General features: G+C 41.5%; 1 protein-coding gene across 6 annotated transcripts in view; it reads right to left on the bottom strand.

Annotated features, from left to right (window-relative positions):
- Positions 1-14,823: 14,823 nt before the first annotated feature.
- Positions 14,824-18,996, bottom strand: part of LDLRAD3 (low density lipoprotein receptor class A domain containing 3) — a 116,994-nt gene continuing 112,821 nt past the window's right edge. For 3 of the 6 annotated variants that reach the window (XM_068945502.1, XM_068945504.1, XM_068945505.1), the window contains one exon: positions 14,824-18,788. In XM_068945502.1, coding sequence (XP_068801603.1) covers positions 18,530-18,788 — 259 coding nt within the window. In that variant the 3' untranslated portion in view covers positions 14,824-18,529. Of the gene's footprint in view, positions 18,792-18,996 lie in introns of all 6 variants that reach the window. The other 3 variants (XM_068945503.1, XM_068945506.1, XM_068945508.1) reach the window with 1 other exon arrangement.

The following is an 18,996-nucleotide window of genomic DNA, read 5'->3' as shown; positions in this document are numbered from 1 at the left end:
TCAAAAGCAGAGCTGGAGTCGAATTTTGCAGTGTGAGCCACCGAGCCCCCTGTTGTAACAGAGACTCCTTGGCTTGCACGGACAAGCTCTTAGATTATGAGTCAGGGTTTCAGCTCTCATGCCAACATTTCTTCTTGTATGCTTTGTCCCCCTCTGAAGATTCGCAGTTCTGCTGAGTCTCAGCTATTGCACTTGCCTTGTAGACAAGCCTAGAATCATAATTGGCTCAGCTTAGAGCAGGGATCATAACCTTAGCGAGCAGATCCCCATGGCTTCAGTCTTTGGCCTTTGCGCCTTCAGCATTATCAGAAGGAGTCAAAGTCAGTCAAATGCAAGGGCGTCAGCATTTAGGGTAGCAAAGGCCAGTGAGCACTGAAAAGTTTTGGGGGATCTGGGGCAGAGGGGTTTGTTGTTTGGTACTCAAAATAATAAGCCTGCCAATTTTGAGATGAACTCTCATCAGTTGCAAAAGGCCTCAAATTAATTCCAACACGCATCTCAGTCCCATCAGCCTATTTTCTCTCATCTGCTCCCTCACACAAACACTATGCAATCCCTGTTGCTTAGGAAACAGCAGGGAGGCTGGAAAGAGGTCTGTTCTGTTCGTGCAACTTTTGCTGACAGGGATAGCCTCAGACAAGAAGGGGACGTGGAGTATAGATATAAATAAATATTCCACAGAACCATTTCTAGTTTTGTATATAAATCATAGTCTAGATAGCAAAGGTACTTGCAGATCTTGGATTCTCAGCTCTGCAGTTCTAGCTCTGCAAACTAAGTGAACCAAATTTCTGACCAAAATGAACATTAGTAACAGAGCAGAAGAAACAAATACACCTATGAATTGGTCAATAGGAGGGACTGATGCTGGGATTTTCAGCTTTATCAGCAGGTGTTCCCACCAGGTCATACAGACAAATAGGACCATATGATTTTGGATGTCCAAGCAGGACTTTCTGTTAGCTTGTTAGCTTTTTTTCCCCTTGTGACATCTCACTGTAAGTTGCTGACTTGTATGTGCTTGACAATGAAGGGGTTAACTTTGAGAAACAGTCCCCTGATACTCTCTTCTGAATTTGATGGAAACGTCAAATGACCCCTCTGGTCTAACACGTTCATTCAAACCAGAGGCTGCTTCCTCATTAGCAACAATAAATTCAAAGCAGATGGGAAAACTGTGCTCCATTCTCTGATCCAGCTTTCAAAGTCCTTTGATTTCAGAATCCCTCAGCTGCTCTTTGACTTTTCTCGCCTGTCAAATTCCCTGGCAAGAGTGATAGGGTCTGGACGGGGGACACCAGTGCAAATTCTGGTACCCGCTCTCTCCCCTGCTGGATTTCCCACATCTGACCATGTTAATTGCAGCTTCTCCCTCTGCCTTTGATGTAAAGGCTCTTTGATTTTTTTCTTATCCTTCCTCCATCATCAGTTTATTACAACATTTTGCAAGGGTCAATGGCTAACTCCTTACATGTCTGCCTAACTTCCCTTATAAACAAACAGTCGCCCGCATGTCACAAGGCCAGGACAGAAACTGCTCAAAGTTATTCTAATAAGTTTGTTTAGAGAGTGTTCTCAGTTTCTTCCACACTATAAGCCTAAAGGGCATGAACTAAAGTAAGGAAAAGTTTAGTCAGAACAGCAAGATAGCACCCAAGTACTAAAGTCTATTCCCAAAGGAATCCATAGTAAATACATATCACAAGGACTGAACCCCGTCCAAGGGAGGAAAGAGTCAGTGAATGAACCTGTACTTTCTTAGGTCATGATAGGGAAAGAAAGCTGGGTGGTCATCACAGACCAACTCAGGTAGGAGAAGGACAGCTTTCCCTGAGCTGTTACTAACCATTTCCAGTGCCTCCCTACCTTTTTTAAAAAAAGTTTTTTTCCAGTTCCCCGCCTGAATCTGAACTTAAAGCCAACTATTTTTTCCCATCCACATGGCCAGAGAACAAATGGTTCTTTCCCCCTTTTCAACAGCTGCTTACATTTTTGAAGTTACTTCTCATGTCTCCTCTCGCAGCATCTGAAACTACATGAAACGGCTCTGTGAAATACAACTGTTCATACCTATCTGATTAACGATGCTCTCTCTACTTTGACACTGTAAACTAACTGCAGCCCTCCCAAGAGGTAGCAGTTAGGATGCAGTCCCAAGCTTTTCTTTTCCAGTGTCTCCAAATTCCCAGCAGGGTTTATCCCTGAGAACTCCATCATGTTATAACCTGAGTGCCATGTAATCATTAACAGACACCGCTTGTCAAAGGCCCAAAGACAAGGTTTTATAGAGACAGGAACTAGGACAGACAGAAACCAAGTGATTTACTCAAGGACATACTGGGAAATTCTGCTAGATCTTGAGGCCCTAACACTTCAACATGCTTTTCCTTCTCAAGGCTCAAAGCCATCTCCTTTTCTCTCTGCTCCTTGAAAAAGCAGAGAGAACACAGCTGCTACATTCCTGCTTTGCATGTCCTTTGCATCCTGTCCGAGCTCCCATCACAAGCACAAGCACAAGCCAGACTGACTTCAGCTTTAGACCCTGGATGGCTAAGGCTAGCCTGGCACAGGCTAGGCCTGGCTGAAGTTTTATCCCCATTACAGGACTTTGCACAGACACAGAAAAGCAGGGCTCTGGCTTGCCTAGGCCATGTCTTTACCACTTTCTTTGGTTCCAGCTCCAGCCACCCAGTTCCCAGATTCACCATGTACCTGCGCTGTAGACATTCCCCAATGCTTTAGCTCAATTACGTGGCAGTGAAGATTTTTAGCTTTATCTCATCTATTTGCATACTCACTAAAATTCTCTGCACCACTGTTATTCTTGAGAAAGGAGCTATCTCCACAGGTTTGGGACCCCAGAGCAGAAAGGCTGACAAGCTCCAGAAGTACACGAGGGCCTCTCCCTCCCTTCAAAGCTCTCAGCTTGAACAAGGCCACCCTGACTTCTCAGACTCAACAGAAGTGACATCCCTCAGTTCAGTCCCATCACTCATAGAGACCAGCTCTACCAGTTAAGCCAACTTCAGTGCTATAGTTTAGAATACGGATTTTTCACTTTTGATAGACAAACTCATATTTTTCCTTTGATTTGTGTTCTCTGCAACACAGATTTGCCCTCTCTGTTCCCTACTCTCCTCCCAGTCCTTCCCTTCTCCTGGGACTGTCTGCTGCCAGCGTTCCTCTCTATTGCAAAGGCTGCTTCTTACTTGCGATCCAGGAGACCATTCACACATCATCATGGAGCCACACAGAAAAAATTCTGGAAGACAAGTCCCAGCTGTCCTGAAGCTGTTCCTTCTCAAAGACTCGGGAAGAGCACAGAAAAGTTTGTCTAAGCAAGGCAAGCTTAAATACCATTGCACCACACACAGACCTCTAAGAAAAAAATAAGACTAGTTTCAAATCAGATTAGCCTAAGATTTTGACTGCTCTTGGAATTAGCAACCCAATAGTCTGCTAAAGTATGGCCAAACTCACTTTTATACATCCTTACCGTAATGATTTGCTAGTCTTTACAGAAACGTAGCAAAACATACGCTAAAGCTAATTAATGGCCACTTAGATGCCTCAGTTGTGACCATACTGCACATCACAGCTGTGACAGCAGAAGTAAAACAGAGACGTTGCTTTAGGTAAAAGAAGCTCTCTAGTCTCTGTCAGCAGGATTGAGCTTGTGATGCACAGATCAGCAAAAAGCTGATTCCATGTAATGAAAAATGACTGCATTAATTATTTTTTTGACTATACATTTACATATGCCTGGTGCTGCTTGATAACACATCTTTTGTCCTCAAAACTGTTGGAGGTAGTGTACGTTTTTACATATCCTGCGGTAATGCAGAGCCTTACTAATGGCATATTACATATACAAGGGAGTACACATTTTGCACTTCTAAATCCCTTGGATGCTTTCAAAGATCTTTGCCTTGTGAACCTTCTTCTTTGAGGTAAGCTTACACAACTTAGTCCTCCAAAGAGCAAGCCAGGACTCAGGGGAGTCTGGTCCTAACTCATACTGCGAGTGCTGTGGTCAAGCTGTTTCACCTCTCTCTGCCTGTTAAGTACACCAGGATAAAAGTTAGCTAATAATTTCCCCCTAGCTTACAAAGAGGCTGTGAAGCTTTAGTCGTCTGTAAGATGCTACACAATAGTCTGTGTAAAGATTTCAAGCCAGGGCTAAGTTATTACTGTTTCAGCTCTCTCCAGAGACTGCAGTTTGAGTGCACACACTGAGAACTTGTGTGTATCTGCATGAGAGGAATTTGTTCTTGCTTAACTTACGTACTTATAATTCAATAAACCTAGTTAAAGGCACAAAGCGACACAAAAGGTTCTCTGTGAGACTCGGCAGCTCCTACAGTTGTTCTGGCACAAAACTGAGTTGCATCAAGCTGCGGCCATCAAGGCACCCACTGCTCCTTGCAATCATCACAGTCTTAACGACCAGAAAGGAGGTGCAGCAAGGAACCGGGGAACTTGCCATAGCGCAAGGACAGGTGAAAGATAACTCCCAAAGGCTCCACAACTGTCTTTTGATGGTTATGGAGACATGTACACTGCTTTGCCTTCCTCCTCCTTTTGGGCTGCAATTACAGGCACAGCAGAAACAAGGACGTGTTTTGTTCATAATAAACAAAAGCCAACCAAACAAAATGGATTTCTGGTTCAGTAAGAGAGAAACATTTGGTCGTGTGTTAATAAGGGTGCTGTTGCAACTCCAGCCAACAGAAGACCACAATTAAGTTTTTCTAGAAGTGTTAGAACACACTGAAACACAAAAGCTTTGGAGATACTAGTATCTTGGATATCAATTCACTTGTTATTTCCACGTAGTCAAATGTTGATGAAGAAGGGGGTCACTCCACAGCTAAATGTACTTCTAAAACTCATGCCTTTCCTCTCCGCTTTGGTTGCTAGCCTGAAATAAAGGTGCCATTTTCCCTCTTCCCACCCAGAGGAATTTCTCCCTAGTCTGAGTCACTTATAACTTCCCAAAGTACTCAACAGTTACATAACCACTTGCAGTGCCGTGCCATGTACGAGCAGAGTGAGCAAGGAGGGCAACAGTGGGTATTTGCGGAAGATACTTCCAATGCTCCAGCCACAGAACCCTTGGGACCTCTTCACTGAATTGAAGAGCAGTGATAGTTTCAAACAGGGTTTTTTTTTTTTTTTTCCAAGTCCTGCAATAGTCTGCAGCCTTAGATCTGATTCTACTACGTATTTTTACTTCAGACTTGTAGTAAGTACATTATTTCTCTTTTTTTATTATCTCCTCACAGAAGCTTATAAATTTTAATTCATAGTATTTGCAAAGCATACTGCAATCTACAGAGAGAAGGTGCTACTGAAAGGCAAATTAGCAACATCAGTCAACCTGCTTGCATGGCGCACAAGGCGCCCATAGATGCTAAGAAGGGAGTAGAAAGGGGAGAGTGAAAGAGGCAACCTGCCCAAGGGCCCTCCTCCCCCAGCCCCTTTTCTGAGCATGAGAAAAGAATACTCAGTTGGTTACAGTACAGCATAATATTCAAAGGGTTACAGTTTCAACTTTTGCCTGAGGCCTCCCAGAACCTCTGGTATTGCATTGCAAATCGCATTAGTGTGTGAAAGAGGTAAACAAAAAAAAGTTGTGCTTTTCTCTCAGGTATTGCTCAAAATAGAAACCAAACAAAACGTCACTTGCTGACATGCAGCAGCCCGGAGAGTAATGAGATGCACACAGGCTGACTGACTGGCCCCTGTGTTTGATCAAGACTAAAATTCCATATCACATCCAACATTTTTTAAGAAAGAAAAATCAACTCTTCCCATTTTTTGGATACCAGGTTATGGAAGGTAATTAAACATCTTTTCACTTGCATGCTGGACCATTTGGTGAACAACAGGAGTACGGGGGGTGTTTCACTCCCAGTTTTCCATCACTTTCTTTTTCCCCAGTCTCCTATGTAATTTGCTCTGCCTAGACATTTAGAAGTACATCTTCATTGTTTCTTTTTACTCTGTTCAAATCACCATCTGTTTGTTTCATTAGCAGTCTCACTGGGGAGGGGGAGGAATGTTTAAGAAGGTATTCAATATTCAAAAATTAAAAGCCTTGGAACTAATATATCTAATTGGAAAATGATAAAAGTGTCATTCTTCAGCATTTTTCAGAAACTTGCCTAAAAGCACCCCAGTGCCAATTTCTTGATTCTCTTCCCTTCTTTTACCTTTAACTGAGAATCACCAGTTTACTTGCAGACCAAAGAGGAGTGAATGCTTCATGCATTTCAAAAAGAGGCTGTTAAATAACCAGGCTAATCCTGGATGGATTCACTTATATATCTCAGGTCATGGCTCTCAGCAAAGAAATGTGATGTTATTAGACACATTCCCCACCTCTCTGGAAGCACTAGCCCCTTCTGCCCTGCCTTCAGCAGGGTCAAATCTAACAGATTGCTCTAGGCTATCAGTTCATAGGCCAGCAATACATTTGATTAACGAGAGGGCCGTCACACAGCTTATCTGGAAAACGCACAAAGCCATAAAATAAGCAGGCATAAAAAAGGGAGCATTTTTCACCCACAGTGCCAGTGCCACATGGAAGGCAAAGGACCATTTTTCATGTCTCTGCAAGGGAGTGCCAGATTGTTAGGACCTGATGGCAACTCAGTGATCTAGGAAAAGATTTGAGTCATTTCTCACTGACCCAGAGGGAGAGCAATGAATTCAGCTTCATGTCCCTGTGCCCCCTTGTTCTGTAGTACAGGATGAAAAATAAACCCAGCCTGAGAAGAAAAGGAGAAAGGAGACTATAACATTGCATTGCATTGGATTATTGTGCGAGGTGAGGGTAGTGTGGTTGCAGGGGAAAAACCCAGATCAGGCAGATTAGAAGCAAAGATTTGCTTCTTCATTGGGCGTTAACTCAGCGGTAACTTAGATGTTTTATTGTTTTAGATCCTTGATTTGAAAGGTTCTTGCTTAGATTGTGGCTCCTAGACTCAGACTATAGCTGAAGTTCAGATTTCCTACTGGAGAAAGACAAGACACTAAAAACACAAACACACCATAACTAATTCTCTGATGTCCTCTTGAATCTGGAGTTCTGATTAGAGAAGTACACTACTACTGCTCTCTGCACAGGCCACTGACTGTGAAAATCACTGCATCATAAAGGATAAGTGGTCCCACAGACCCCTGGGGATGTCTGTTGTTGACAAGCCATTGCTAACGCATTGCCGGGGAAGAGACTTCTCCAAACTTCTTCCTCAAAAGAGCTAAGTTTACTTGCCTCTTCCCACTGGCCACCTGAAGACAGTGAGCAGACACCCAAGGAGCTGGTCAAGCCACAGCAGTACTGGAACCCCAGACCACCTCAATGGCTGGCAAGCTGGAGTACAAAACCCATACAAGAGGATACAAAACCCATATGGGATGGCTTCATCCCAAATCAGAGTAGACCTGTTTGCAGATGTTGTACTGCAAGAGTATCCCAGAAAAATTCAGTGAGGGCTTTCAATTGCTTGAATTACCTTCCATCAGCAGAGCACTGTAATGCAGTCACAGAAAAAGATGGAAAAAGACTGCAAGGGCAGAACACAGTCCTCAAACTGAGAGCATACACAGAAGCACGAGATCTTCACTGAAGGGCAGCATAACACCAAGTTAACAGAAGAGATTTAACCATAGGCCCAAACAAAACAAGAAATTCTTGAGGGTATCTTAATAACCTCTCAGTCTAAGCAGAGATGACAAACCCAATGACATCTCTCTAGCAGTTAAAAGTGGCAGGGGAACACTCCCCAGGGCCTCTTAGAGACCCTTCTTCAACCTCCACTTGGTTGATTGTGTGGAATCAGCCACTGTGCAAAGAACACAGCACAAAGCTCAGTTCAGGACAACGTATCATGTTTAAGAGCAAACGTCAGAGCTCCAAGCTTTTGTTAGCCGATATTAGAGCCTCAATGTTACTTAAGTATTATCTGCCCTTCGCCTTTGTTTCCTCTCCTTTCCCTTTGGATCTGTCACAGTTCATTTGGTAAAGAAGCACTGTGTTGCTTTTGCTTAAGGGGATGCTTGCATCCCATGATACGCTCAAGGGCTTTCAGACAGACTTACTGCTAGGGCTGCCATGGTCAGCTACCAACCTCAATCATGTATGCCCCGGAAGAAGGCTACAGTCCAAAGCCCTCATCTTGAAAACACCTAGCAATTCAAGATCCCCCCCTCACACTGATCCGATCTCAGTGACCTGATAAATAAAAATCCTAGATACGATTAACCACTTAAATGCTTTCCTAAGTCAGAAGTAAAACAGCAGGTCAAAGTCACCACCAAAAGTCAACTCAGCAAAACTCAGTGGGACAACGGATGAACCACAGTCTACTGGTGATTGCATCGGCCCAGTTCAGATTCTGCTTCCACTGAAAAAGCATCTGTTTCTTCAAAAGAATGGGAAATCCCAAAGTGTGCCTACAGTGTCAAATTTTACATCACTTGCAAATAATGGGTAACCCCTGAAGATGCTGATGTATCTACCCAGCACACCACGGAGCAATATTAACCTGTGCACTGGTGTAGCTCTGCCTGGGGTTACAAGCCTCATTACCCAGCAGCCTAATGGATGCCCGTCCTGACACAGCAATATTGATTTCAGCTCTCAAGTTAGCTGGGCTCTCGCTATATACATGGCATTTGCACAGCCCCAGGAAAACCAAAGGCAAAGGTAATTTCTAGCTTGATGTAATTAGCAGGCATCAAGGCCAGAAGCCCCCCAGCTCCCTTCTTACCTCCTCCCCTACCCAGTGCCTTGTCCTTCTGGGATTTTGCATGAGGACAGCTATCTCAATGTCACAGCACACCTTCCCTTTACAGCCTTAAGCACACGCTCAAAGCCCATATTGCTGTGTACAGTAAGTGCTTCTCTCTATTACACCTAGCCTATATTGGAAATTGAGCTCCTCTCTGCTTACTTCACTAGATTAATACAAAAAATGCTATCAGCACAGTGGCAGGCTCTTAATAATGATTAATAGTTGTAACTTAGGCGTGACTAACAAAGAGAAGGGTTAATATCAGCATTTGTACGACTGAGACTGTCAGTGGAGATTAGGGGAAACACCACTCACATCTCCAAGTTTTTGTCTGCCTCCACTTTCCTTTAAACAGAACATATTTTGGACAGTATTAAAATAATTGGGCTCATTAATTTTTTATGTTTTTTCTTTGTCTTTTGCAGACCACAGATTTTTTTCTTCCTCCGGTCATCTTCATCATGGGAAATTAGCTCCTAAAGTTTTATTAATTCTTTGCTTGCAACCTTTAACGGCCTCAGATCTTACAGGCACTTCATTCATCTGGAGACCGCCAGGCCGTGAGAGCATCAGAGTGTTCTCCCCCCCACTCCCTCTTCCTCAAAGCAGAGATAAGAACACAGCTATTATAAGAGCAGGAGGTGAGATGAAAGAGCCCGCTTCAGATCAGACACTGCTGCCATTCCATAATTAACTTCACCCAAATTTTCAAAGGAAGAAGAAAAACCATCCCAAAATCATTTCAAACCACTTTCTCCCCCACATGTTAGTCGTCTAATTCTTGATATAGATATCAAGAAATGAAAGTGGAGACTTTTTTTTTTTTTAAAATAGTATCACCAAGCCACCCCTCAAAGCACTATCTTGAGCTCATTTTTCAAATGCCAGGGTAAAAGCAGCCCGACCGCTCTCTTCTCTCGGTTGTTCTGCGTATCACTTTGGGCTACTTACTATGTTCAGGGGCAAAATGATATTTCTCCCTCCTACTTCCTCCCCCTCCTTTTCAAATAGCATAAAGCAAACATCCTGGCTTTAGTCTTCTGACAAGGTGTTCCCACAGCCCCATCACTTGTACCTCTACCCCTCTCACTCCAACTGTAGTTTGCAACTTTAAACTATTATCATTTATGACAAGCCAATTTCAACACACCTTGGCTCCCTTCTGGGAGACGTTCACAGTCTACAGATTTGTTAACCTTTAGAAACCTACAAAAATAACTGCTCTAGATTAAGTCCCAGCCTGGAAACTTATTCCAGAACAGAAGCCTCCAAAGAGTTACCTCAGAATAACTATTTCAATAAGTCTGCAAGTATAAATAAGGCAGACAAATACCTAGAGGCTGGAGGAAAAGAAACTAAGGAATACAAATCTTTGTCTCTATTATTCCATCTGTGCCCTAAATTTTGATCATTTTTACAGAAAGGAAGAGAACTTGAAACCGTTTTCTGCAGCTCAGGACTTCGCTCTGTCTTTTTTTCTTAAATCTGCAAATAACATTTTTTTTTCACTTCAAATTTACTTCTGTAAATTTGAATGGATTTAAAAGATTATAAGTGGATGAATATGACAGTGCTACCCAATCATCCAAAGGCTGGATCTCAGATGTAGGTTCTGTTCTTCCCGAAACCAATCTCACGTCTCTCCATGTTACAATTATCCCTGCTTACAAAACAGGGCAAGTCTTCCTCCTACCCCTGCAGCCAATAAAAGAAAAAAAAATTAGTTAAGAGAAGAGCAATAAGAACAGTTAGTTGTTTGAGAAATATGACTTCAGTTAAGCAGCCAGAGGATTTCTATCTAGTTTTCTGAAGGAAGGTGACAATCAGTCTAGAATTATTTTCACAGACTTGAGGTATCAGACAGACCAGCTTGTGCTACAGAAATCAAAACAGCCATTGCTTTCAGCTGTGACTTCTGCAGAAGCTCAGGTATGATTTTTATCTCGTATAATCTGTATCTTAACTAACATATCTAACAGGACATCATGAAAGAAGATACTTAAGCCAGAGCCATTATTTCTGAAGCAGAGCAATTTCCAAATCCACTTTGGATAATTCATTGGTTCTGCTAACTCCTCCGCTCAGCACAGAATGCCAAGGGATAGCAATAAATACAGCGACGCATGCATGGAAAATTTTGCTGCTTCACTTTGCATTATAGTTGGGTAAACAGAAACTAGCAAAAGAACAGCCAAATATCAACAGTGCCTCTGTAGTTTGCAAGCACAGGTATTGCAGAGCATTTAAATATTTCTTCTTTGGGTGTAACAGGTGCAATAAAAAAACAAAATCCAAGTTAGAAAGGGCAGACACATTAAAAATAGAAAAAATAAAATACTTCTATATAGAACAATACATTGGAAAGGCAGCCACCTCTATTGCCAAGGAATACCTGCTACCGCGTTGTACTGAATCAGTATCATCTCAGTTGCCAGCTGCAGTTCTGGGTCCACACTCTTTGCTCAAACAACAGACCATAGTATATAGCAGCAGCTGTATGAAGAACATAGTTTATATCTAGAATGTGCTGTGCAGTACACTTCACACTGTACTTCCTATTGCATATTCAGCAGTCATAGGAAATGAGGTTCTAATCTGTGAGCTGAAAAATTTAAGTTTCCTCCTTCAAACACACTCATGCATAGTAACACTTAAAAAAACAACCAACCAAACCAAACCAAACAGCCCCAAACCCCACCTCCTAAGGGGTTACATCTACATCAAACAACAACTTTAATTACCTCCCTGCGCATCTATACAAGCAAGTGCTACTTTGGATGCATCGTTAAGAAAAACGCATTCTCTAAGATAACCCTGTCACAAACAAATGAGAAGAAAAATCTACTCTGTCAAATAAAACATCATACTTCTTCACCACTGTGTGGCAAGATTACTCACATTTGTCAAGGAAACACCAGGTATTGCAAATAAATGCAACAGACCGTTTATTCATTCAATCAAATTGACATTGCCAGTTCGGTGTTCAGGAAGTGAACTGTTTTGGGTCAAACTGGACTATCAACCCTATTGTTTTTATACCAGTGAAGGCTCTTGTACTTTGGTGTTGAGAAATGGCCACAGTTTAAATGGAAAGGAGTTTCAGGCTGCGGCATCAAGTAACGTGAAACGAAACATTTTAGCAAAAGGTGAGTGTTACGAATTAACCTTAGGTGAGCTACTAACAAAAATACTTACCCATATGGCAGCTGTTGGGCAGAATATAGGATTGGATAGTCTCAACTCAGTTCTCAGTGAAAAGGGATCTCCTGCATAGGATCCAGCACCAAAACAATGGTACCCCGAACCACTTTGTGCCCATTCCCACAGAAATGCTAAGGACTGGACAGGCCACAGAAACTGCATGACCTAATCATCTGCAGCAGTGCCCTCCATACAGCTGCAAGGAATACTGGTAGGATTTCGGAAGTGCAGATTCAACTTTCAGAGTTGCTATTCATTCAAGGTTTTGCAGATAAACAGAAAACTTAACTTCCCAGAGAGATCAATCCAGTACATTTCCAAAGTGCTTTATGCAATATGCATACCCTAAACTTTGCTTTGAAAAGCACGCTTGAAGAGCTGTGAATTTTCACATGAAGATGCCTTTACTTCAATTAATTACTGCATATCATTTGGGACGATAGCTCCCCAAAAAGTTAAAAAGCATCTTAGCTCTCTGACTGATAACATAACTGAGGCTGAACAATCAGCAAGCTGCTTAAAAATCAGCACGGAAATACGTCGTCCTTAGAAATCACTGCTGAAATGAAATGCACATTTAATTTTTAAGGTGTAAAAATTAAGATCTTTAAATGAATTGGAAGCAGAGAGAATAAAAACAATTAACCAGGAAGCTTAGCTGGAGAGTATGCTATTCGTTTCCATAAGCGGCTGTCTTCTGAAGCAACATTTCTCAAGCTTAGTCCTTGCTGGGATATGACTGAATGTGCCAGCTCTGAGACTCCAGTGCTCTCCCTCCTGCGGAGAATGCATTGTGGCAGTGTCAACAGACGCTTTTCCTTTTGATGGTGGGGTGAATTCTGAATCCTCAGCTGTTTATTTTGGGGCAGTTTGCCAGCGTCAAACAAAGCTTGCAGTGTGAGTATTTGGGTGAGGGTACGTGACTTAAATAACCAGGATAATGAGAAAATTGACAAGCCTTTGCAATAAGCTAAGATAGCAAGGGGAGAGGAGCCATGGAAGTGAAGTATGTCAGTCCCTATATACTTTTCTAGGTAGAAACATTTAGATATAATTTTTGGACCTATTTTTCCTAGTCTTCAAAAATAACTTCATAAGGGGTTTCTCTTAACACTAGCCCTTTGAGCGAGAGGACTGTCTCTAATCACATATCTAAACAGGAGGAGTGGTCATGGCTCAGATGTAAATTTGGTGGAAGGATGTCCAGGCTGAGTGAGGGTCACGACGGTGGTTCCTGTATCAGGCACGTGCTGGCAGAAGAGCCCGGACGTGGGACTTCAGCCAGACACACACCCTCCACAAAGCATCTCAGCTTGATTGAGGCTCACACGCCTGGCACGTGCATCATGAGCTGTAGATAAACAAGAACGTTGTGCTGGGAATGTAAGTGGAGGAAAGCTGCAGGCAGGAGGGAGGTACAAGCTAATGCTTAGGGTAACCAAAGGCCTTTTAGCTCCGCTAGTAAATCCATCTGCGGCACTCAACACAAAGTGTCAATCTCCACTGAAGTCTCTGAAGCTTCGCTACAACGCAAACAACAACAAAACAGGATTACTTCAGATGCCTTGTTTCAGATAGCACAAGACAAATGGGAGAATGAAAAAGAAAAATTAAGAAACAAGGCAATTTTCATTTGCAGAAGTATTTATAGACATATACACCAGTATATTTTCATATGCATGTGCACGTCTTTCCATTTTTACCTTTTGTTTTTAATACCGTTGAAGAGGCACACAGATTTAACAAAGTTTAATATTGAACACAAGAGAAGCTGTAAGAAGCCTAATGTAGGAGGCTATACTATTAAAACAATAGAGATTTCACATGACGGGGGACATCCTCTTTTGTGAACAGTATTAAAACGTCAACTTTATTCAGGAATACAGAATACATTTTTGAAGATTTCCAGTTTACAAAAGTTTAAGACAAGGCTGGGTTCCAACATGCAGCCTCCCTTAAAGCTCTTACATAACATCTCGATTTCAAGTTGAAAAAAACCCCTGAAATCAGGAAGAAACAAACAAAAAGATGAACAAAGCCACAGTCCTATAGTGGGATACATTCAGGTAGAACCCTGTACGGTATTCAAATTCTTTCTGCAGTCATGTATTTCAGTCCATGAGTTTGATACAGCCTTGTGTTAATAGAAAGTATTTGATATCTAGCACAAACTGCAAGAAAAGCACTTGTCTTACAATTTTAGTTTCAGGCACTAAATGCAAAGTAGCTTCTGACCAGCATTAGTTAAAAAAAACAATACTTGTCATTTGATCACCGCTTTAAACATATAGCATTACATTCCTCCATTATTTAAACAAATTTAAATATTCATTAAAAAATAAATTCAGAATCAGTGTCCCTCTATCCTTTTCATCATTAATAGTTTTTTCTTATCTACTAAAACCATTTGTCTTTTCTAAGATGTCTAAACAGTAAAGCGCACAAGATTAACAAGCTGCAGCATTAATTAAAATGAGAGTCATCATCTCATTCCTCCACCCAACTCCTAAATCTATCACAAGGGCCCTATTAGCTGTATCAAAGTGAAGTGGTGTAAATAAAACTGATTTGACTTTAAAGGAGAAGAAGAACGAATGCAGAGTTATTTAAAAATTGCAGTGCAGTCAGTGTTGTTGTGTATGTCACTGTAGACAACAGCACAGAAAATTATTCACAGGCTCTCTTTTAAAAACATTACTGCCAGTTTTCCATTAGTAAAATACCAGAGAGATAAATTGTAATTTGCCTTTCAAGTAACTTCAGTTTATTATCAGTTGTATTCACTAATGGCCTAATTTTAAAATACACAGCACTTGCTGACTTCAGTCGAGGTTACTGACCTTCAAAACTTCTGTTTTGTTTTTTTTTTTTTTTTAAAACAACCCAAATCTTATTTCTAATAGGCTAAACCAAATCCCTTAATTTATCACAAGTAGTCATCTCTTCAAATAGCTTTATTGAGCCCAAATATATTAATACCTACTCTGAGCCAAACTATTCATTACTGTGGTCATGATTCAACACAGATATAGAATCAGAATTCGGCTCTGGAGGAAAACTTTCATCAGTTTTACTTCTGTAAGAATAGGTCTTTTAAAAGAACAAGCATTTGTTTAAATATTAGGTACAAAGGAGAGCTCCTGGAGGAGACGCCTCAAACTGAAAGGTGAAGAGCAACTGCAAACAACAGATCAATTCCAACTTTATCAGCTACTGACAAGAAAGCCTACTGCATAGTATTTCATGAGCATTTAACTTCAGCCTTACAAGTTGAAGATCAAGGAACTACAGGTTTTTCAATGAAATATTTAATTCCATCAGCACAGCTGCTGCTACCACCCTTTTTCATAGATTCCCCTGAATAATGCAGTATAATGCTGTATTAACACTACTATTTTCCTACTGGAAAGTGACATGTTATAAACAATTCCTGTATGATAGTACAGCATTTTCTAAATAAACTGGCTAGCAAATCTGTTCTACACACCAGAAAACTGCAGCAAAATGAATATCCTCCATCAAGTTTTAGCATGTTTTTTGGAGGCAGATACTGAACTTCTGTACCCTGCAAAGTTCAATGGTCCCCATAAGTAATAACAAAAAGGAAGACAACATTTGTTTCTCTTTTTGGATCTCTAGACAATGATATGCAAGACCACCCAGAACCATTACCCATTACCAGTCCCCCATCCCCACCCCCACAAATCAACATTCAAACAGAAAGGCACAATTTTTTTTTTTTTTAATAACTCCCATTCTCAAAAAACACCCAGAAGTTTCCTATACAAAGATAAATACACCCTTAGCTGGAAGGGAAAATGTAATACCATGTAGATTTTTTTTTCAAGTCCAAAGAGATTATCTTAATGCAAAAGTTACATGAATATATACAACCTGAAAGAGTATTTTATATATATAGAGTGTGTGTGTGGGTGTGTATGTACATATATGACAGTGACTGACAGAATGCCTAAAGGACAGCCTAGGTCTCCTTTCTTCCTACTGAACAATGCAAGGCAGTGTTTTTCAGATGCCACAGGCAAATGTGTACTTGGTTTACACATACCCCGGTGTCTTAGACCAGATGGGTGAAAGGAAGTCCCCGTGGAAGGTTTGAATGAGGGATATGTACCATGAAAGTTACGCTGGACACAGTGACTTAGTTTCACTAATACAGCTGTAGGCTACTTTAAAAAAAAAATACCCAAAACAAAAGCATGTCTAATGGAACCACTGTGAACTCTTCTACACCCTAAAGTACAAAATAATTTTTGAAACCAATAATACAAAAATGTTAAGGGTAATTCTGATACTGTACTATGTACCTCTCAGTGAAGGCTGAGCAGAATTTTAAGCAAAGCAGGCCAGCAGGGACTCATGCTCACAGGATACACCTCAGCACCCAACTTCCCTGTTAACTCAGTTATAGGCCTGAGTTTAACGTACTTGTAAAATAAAGAATATTTATCTGCTGTGTGACAATGACAACAGTCTGCCTGTCAGGCTGTACGGAGTGAGTACTTAATTAGCCAAATCCTGCTTTACTGAAGGTGGCATAAGTACATTGCTCGAGCTCCCACTAAGGAGGGAATCGGACCCATTCTTAAAAATGGCTTTACAAGTACTTACCAGCATCTTCATCAATACACCTTAGGACAGGCTGCCCAAACCTATGAGGAAAAGCTGCTGATAATTTGCTTCCAGAGTAAGCAAACACCACTAACGTTAGAGTGCTGCAGTGCTCCCTACCGTATCAGCTGTTAGAATGACCTAGGCTTGCAAAATCCACCTGGCCCCTGCCTGCTACAGCAGTGGCCTCTAGATGTGGAGATGAGCAACACAGCCCTGAACCAATTCAGTTCTATGTGTGGGAACTGAGACCTAACTTTAGTCACTCCCCTACCTACACACAGCTCAGTCTTGAGTTCTGAGCACATAACCTTTGGGGGAAAGAGATTGCCTTAGAAAGATGGTGAAGAAGAAAAGGGAAGGTGTGAGGGGGAGATTGGCTTCTTCCCTGCAAAGCCTGTATAATGACACTGGTCATTATATGGAGGAAGAGAAGTGGGATTCGTCTAATAGGTAAATACTTACAATTTTTCAAGGCCAATTTCTCTCTGACAAAAGAAAGACACTGCACTCCTTTCTGTATATTATGTACAAGCACAGCAACGCAGTGGCATTTAAATTCACAGCTTACCTTCTTTCTTGACGTTCTGAATACCTTTTCATCTGAGTTGCTTTCACAAAGGTGATTCAATACTGTGCACTGAAACATGCTTCACGTAGGAACACTCCAAAAATTAAGATAGAAAAAAACAGATAAAAATACTTCTGTCTTTATGCAGAAACTTGATTTCAACCCAAGGAATACGAATAATGGCAAACTCTGTATAAAAGAATGAGATTTGCATAAGAGAAAATTTGATATTTTAGAGTTCTACAGGTACAAATAAACTATGCAATATGCTGCTTGCATACACACATACACAGTATTAAACATGTGTATCCATGCATGTATGTATATGCACTGCAGACAGTTCTGACAAAACACAGAGCCCAACACCTTCCACTAACATGGCCTTCTTTCAGTTATTTACAGCAATAACAAGCTAGTCATTCACACCAAAGTTTTCCACGATGGGTGTTTGCCTCAGGCTGGTTTTGGTGTTCAAGTTTTAGCTGAAATAGTTCTTCTGTTTTTGAGAAGGAACACAAGGAGCAATGTTGTTTTGCCATGCTTGAAAAGAAGTCTTGCACCGGTTTGTTGAGAAACTTCAGTGCCTCCGTGTACAGCCTTGAAGTTTGACAGATGAGCCAACCTTTGTGATATTCCTGAGAAAACCCATGCTAATTTGGCCTAGTTACTAGCATCTGGGAAAAATAAAACTTATTTGCTCAGTTAGAGACTTGCTGCATCCTCTCAGGCTTAAAAACTTTGAAAATTACATTCACAGTGATAATGTTCCAAACCAGGGAGAGAAGGGTCAAGACACTCTCTGCAATTTGAGCACTGCCAGTGGGCTAGCATCAGGCATCTGATCTCCAAGCAGAAAGACTGTCTCTCTGGTGCTTCAGTGACCACCAGTTGGCACCAGGCAGTGAGAAGAAATGACTCGCATGTAGATAGGACAAGAGCCAGTCTGGAAACAAGAGTTCTTCTGGCATAGTTTTTGTCTGCAAAATCCGTATATATTATACATGCACATACATACATTCATATACAGTAAATATTCCCAGACATATATTAGACCAGGTCTTCAACATAGCACTGATGTTTTTTTACCGGCCTAAACCAGAACCTGCTTGTGGGAATTTTGTGGAGAGCTGATGTGACTGTAGATTTAGTTCTCACAACTCTGGTCTTCATTGAGCCCAAAATGCTGAATCCAACTAACCACCAAGTTTGGATTCAGATCAAGTTATCATTCAGGCACATGTCCACCTGAAACTAATTAACTGCAGATTAACCCATACAGACTTGAAAAAAGTAAGTCCCTTCCTGCCCATCCCAAATACCAGGGCAGTTACACTTCTCTTTCAGCAAGAGCATTGACCAGAGAATCACTTTGGCCGGCTGTCCTCTCAAGGAGAGTTCTGCGGCAGTCCACACCGTCATGGGTACTGCCTGTCCGACTCCCCTCGGTGCCCAGAGGGCTTCCTGCCATGGTAGCATCCGTGCTCACCAAACTTGCCGTCCGAGATCGGTAAGGAGGAAGGTCTGGATGATTAGGGGATTCAGATTCAGAACAATAAGGGGGTGGAGGAAGGTCAAACCAAGGTGGTCTGCTGTAAGATACACAAGATAGTAAGAGGTTACTCCGGACAACCATATGGAAGCAAGTACACAGAGTTTTTCAGTTATGAACAATACAAACAGCATTTCTTGGCTTTTTTATCAGAGGATCTCAAAGAGCCCTACCTACAGTACTCAGGTCATTCCAAAACATCCACTCCACTACCACCAGGTGACAAGGCTTCTAGTCAAGATGCA

This window comes from Struthio camelus, chromosome 5, assembly GCF_040807025.1.
Source record: "Struthio camelus isolate bStrCam1 chromosome 5, bStrCam1.hap1, whole genome shotgun sequence".
Lineage (NCBI taxonomy): Eukaryota > Metazoa > Chordata > Aves > Struthioniformes > Struthionidae > Struthio > Struthio camelus.
This window is presented reverse-complemented; position numbering and strand designations above follow the sequence as displayed.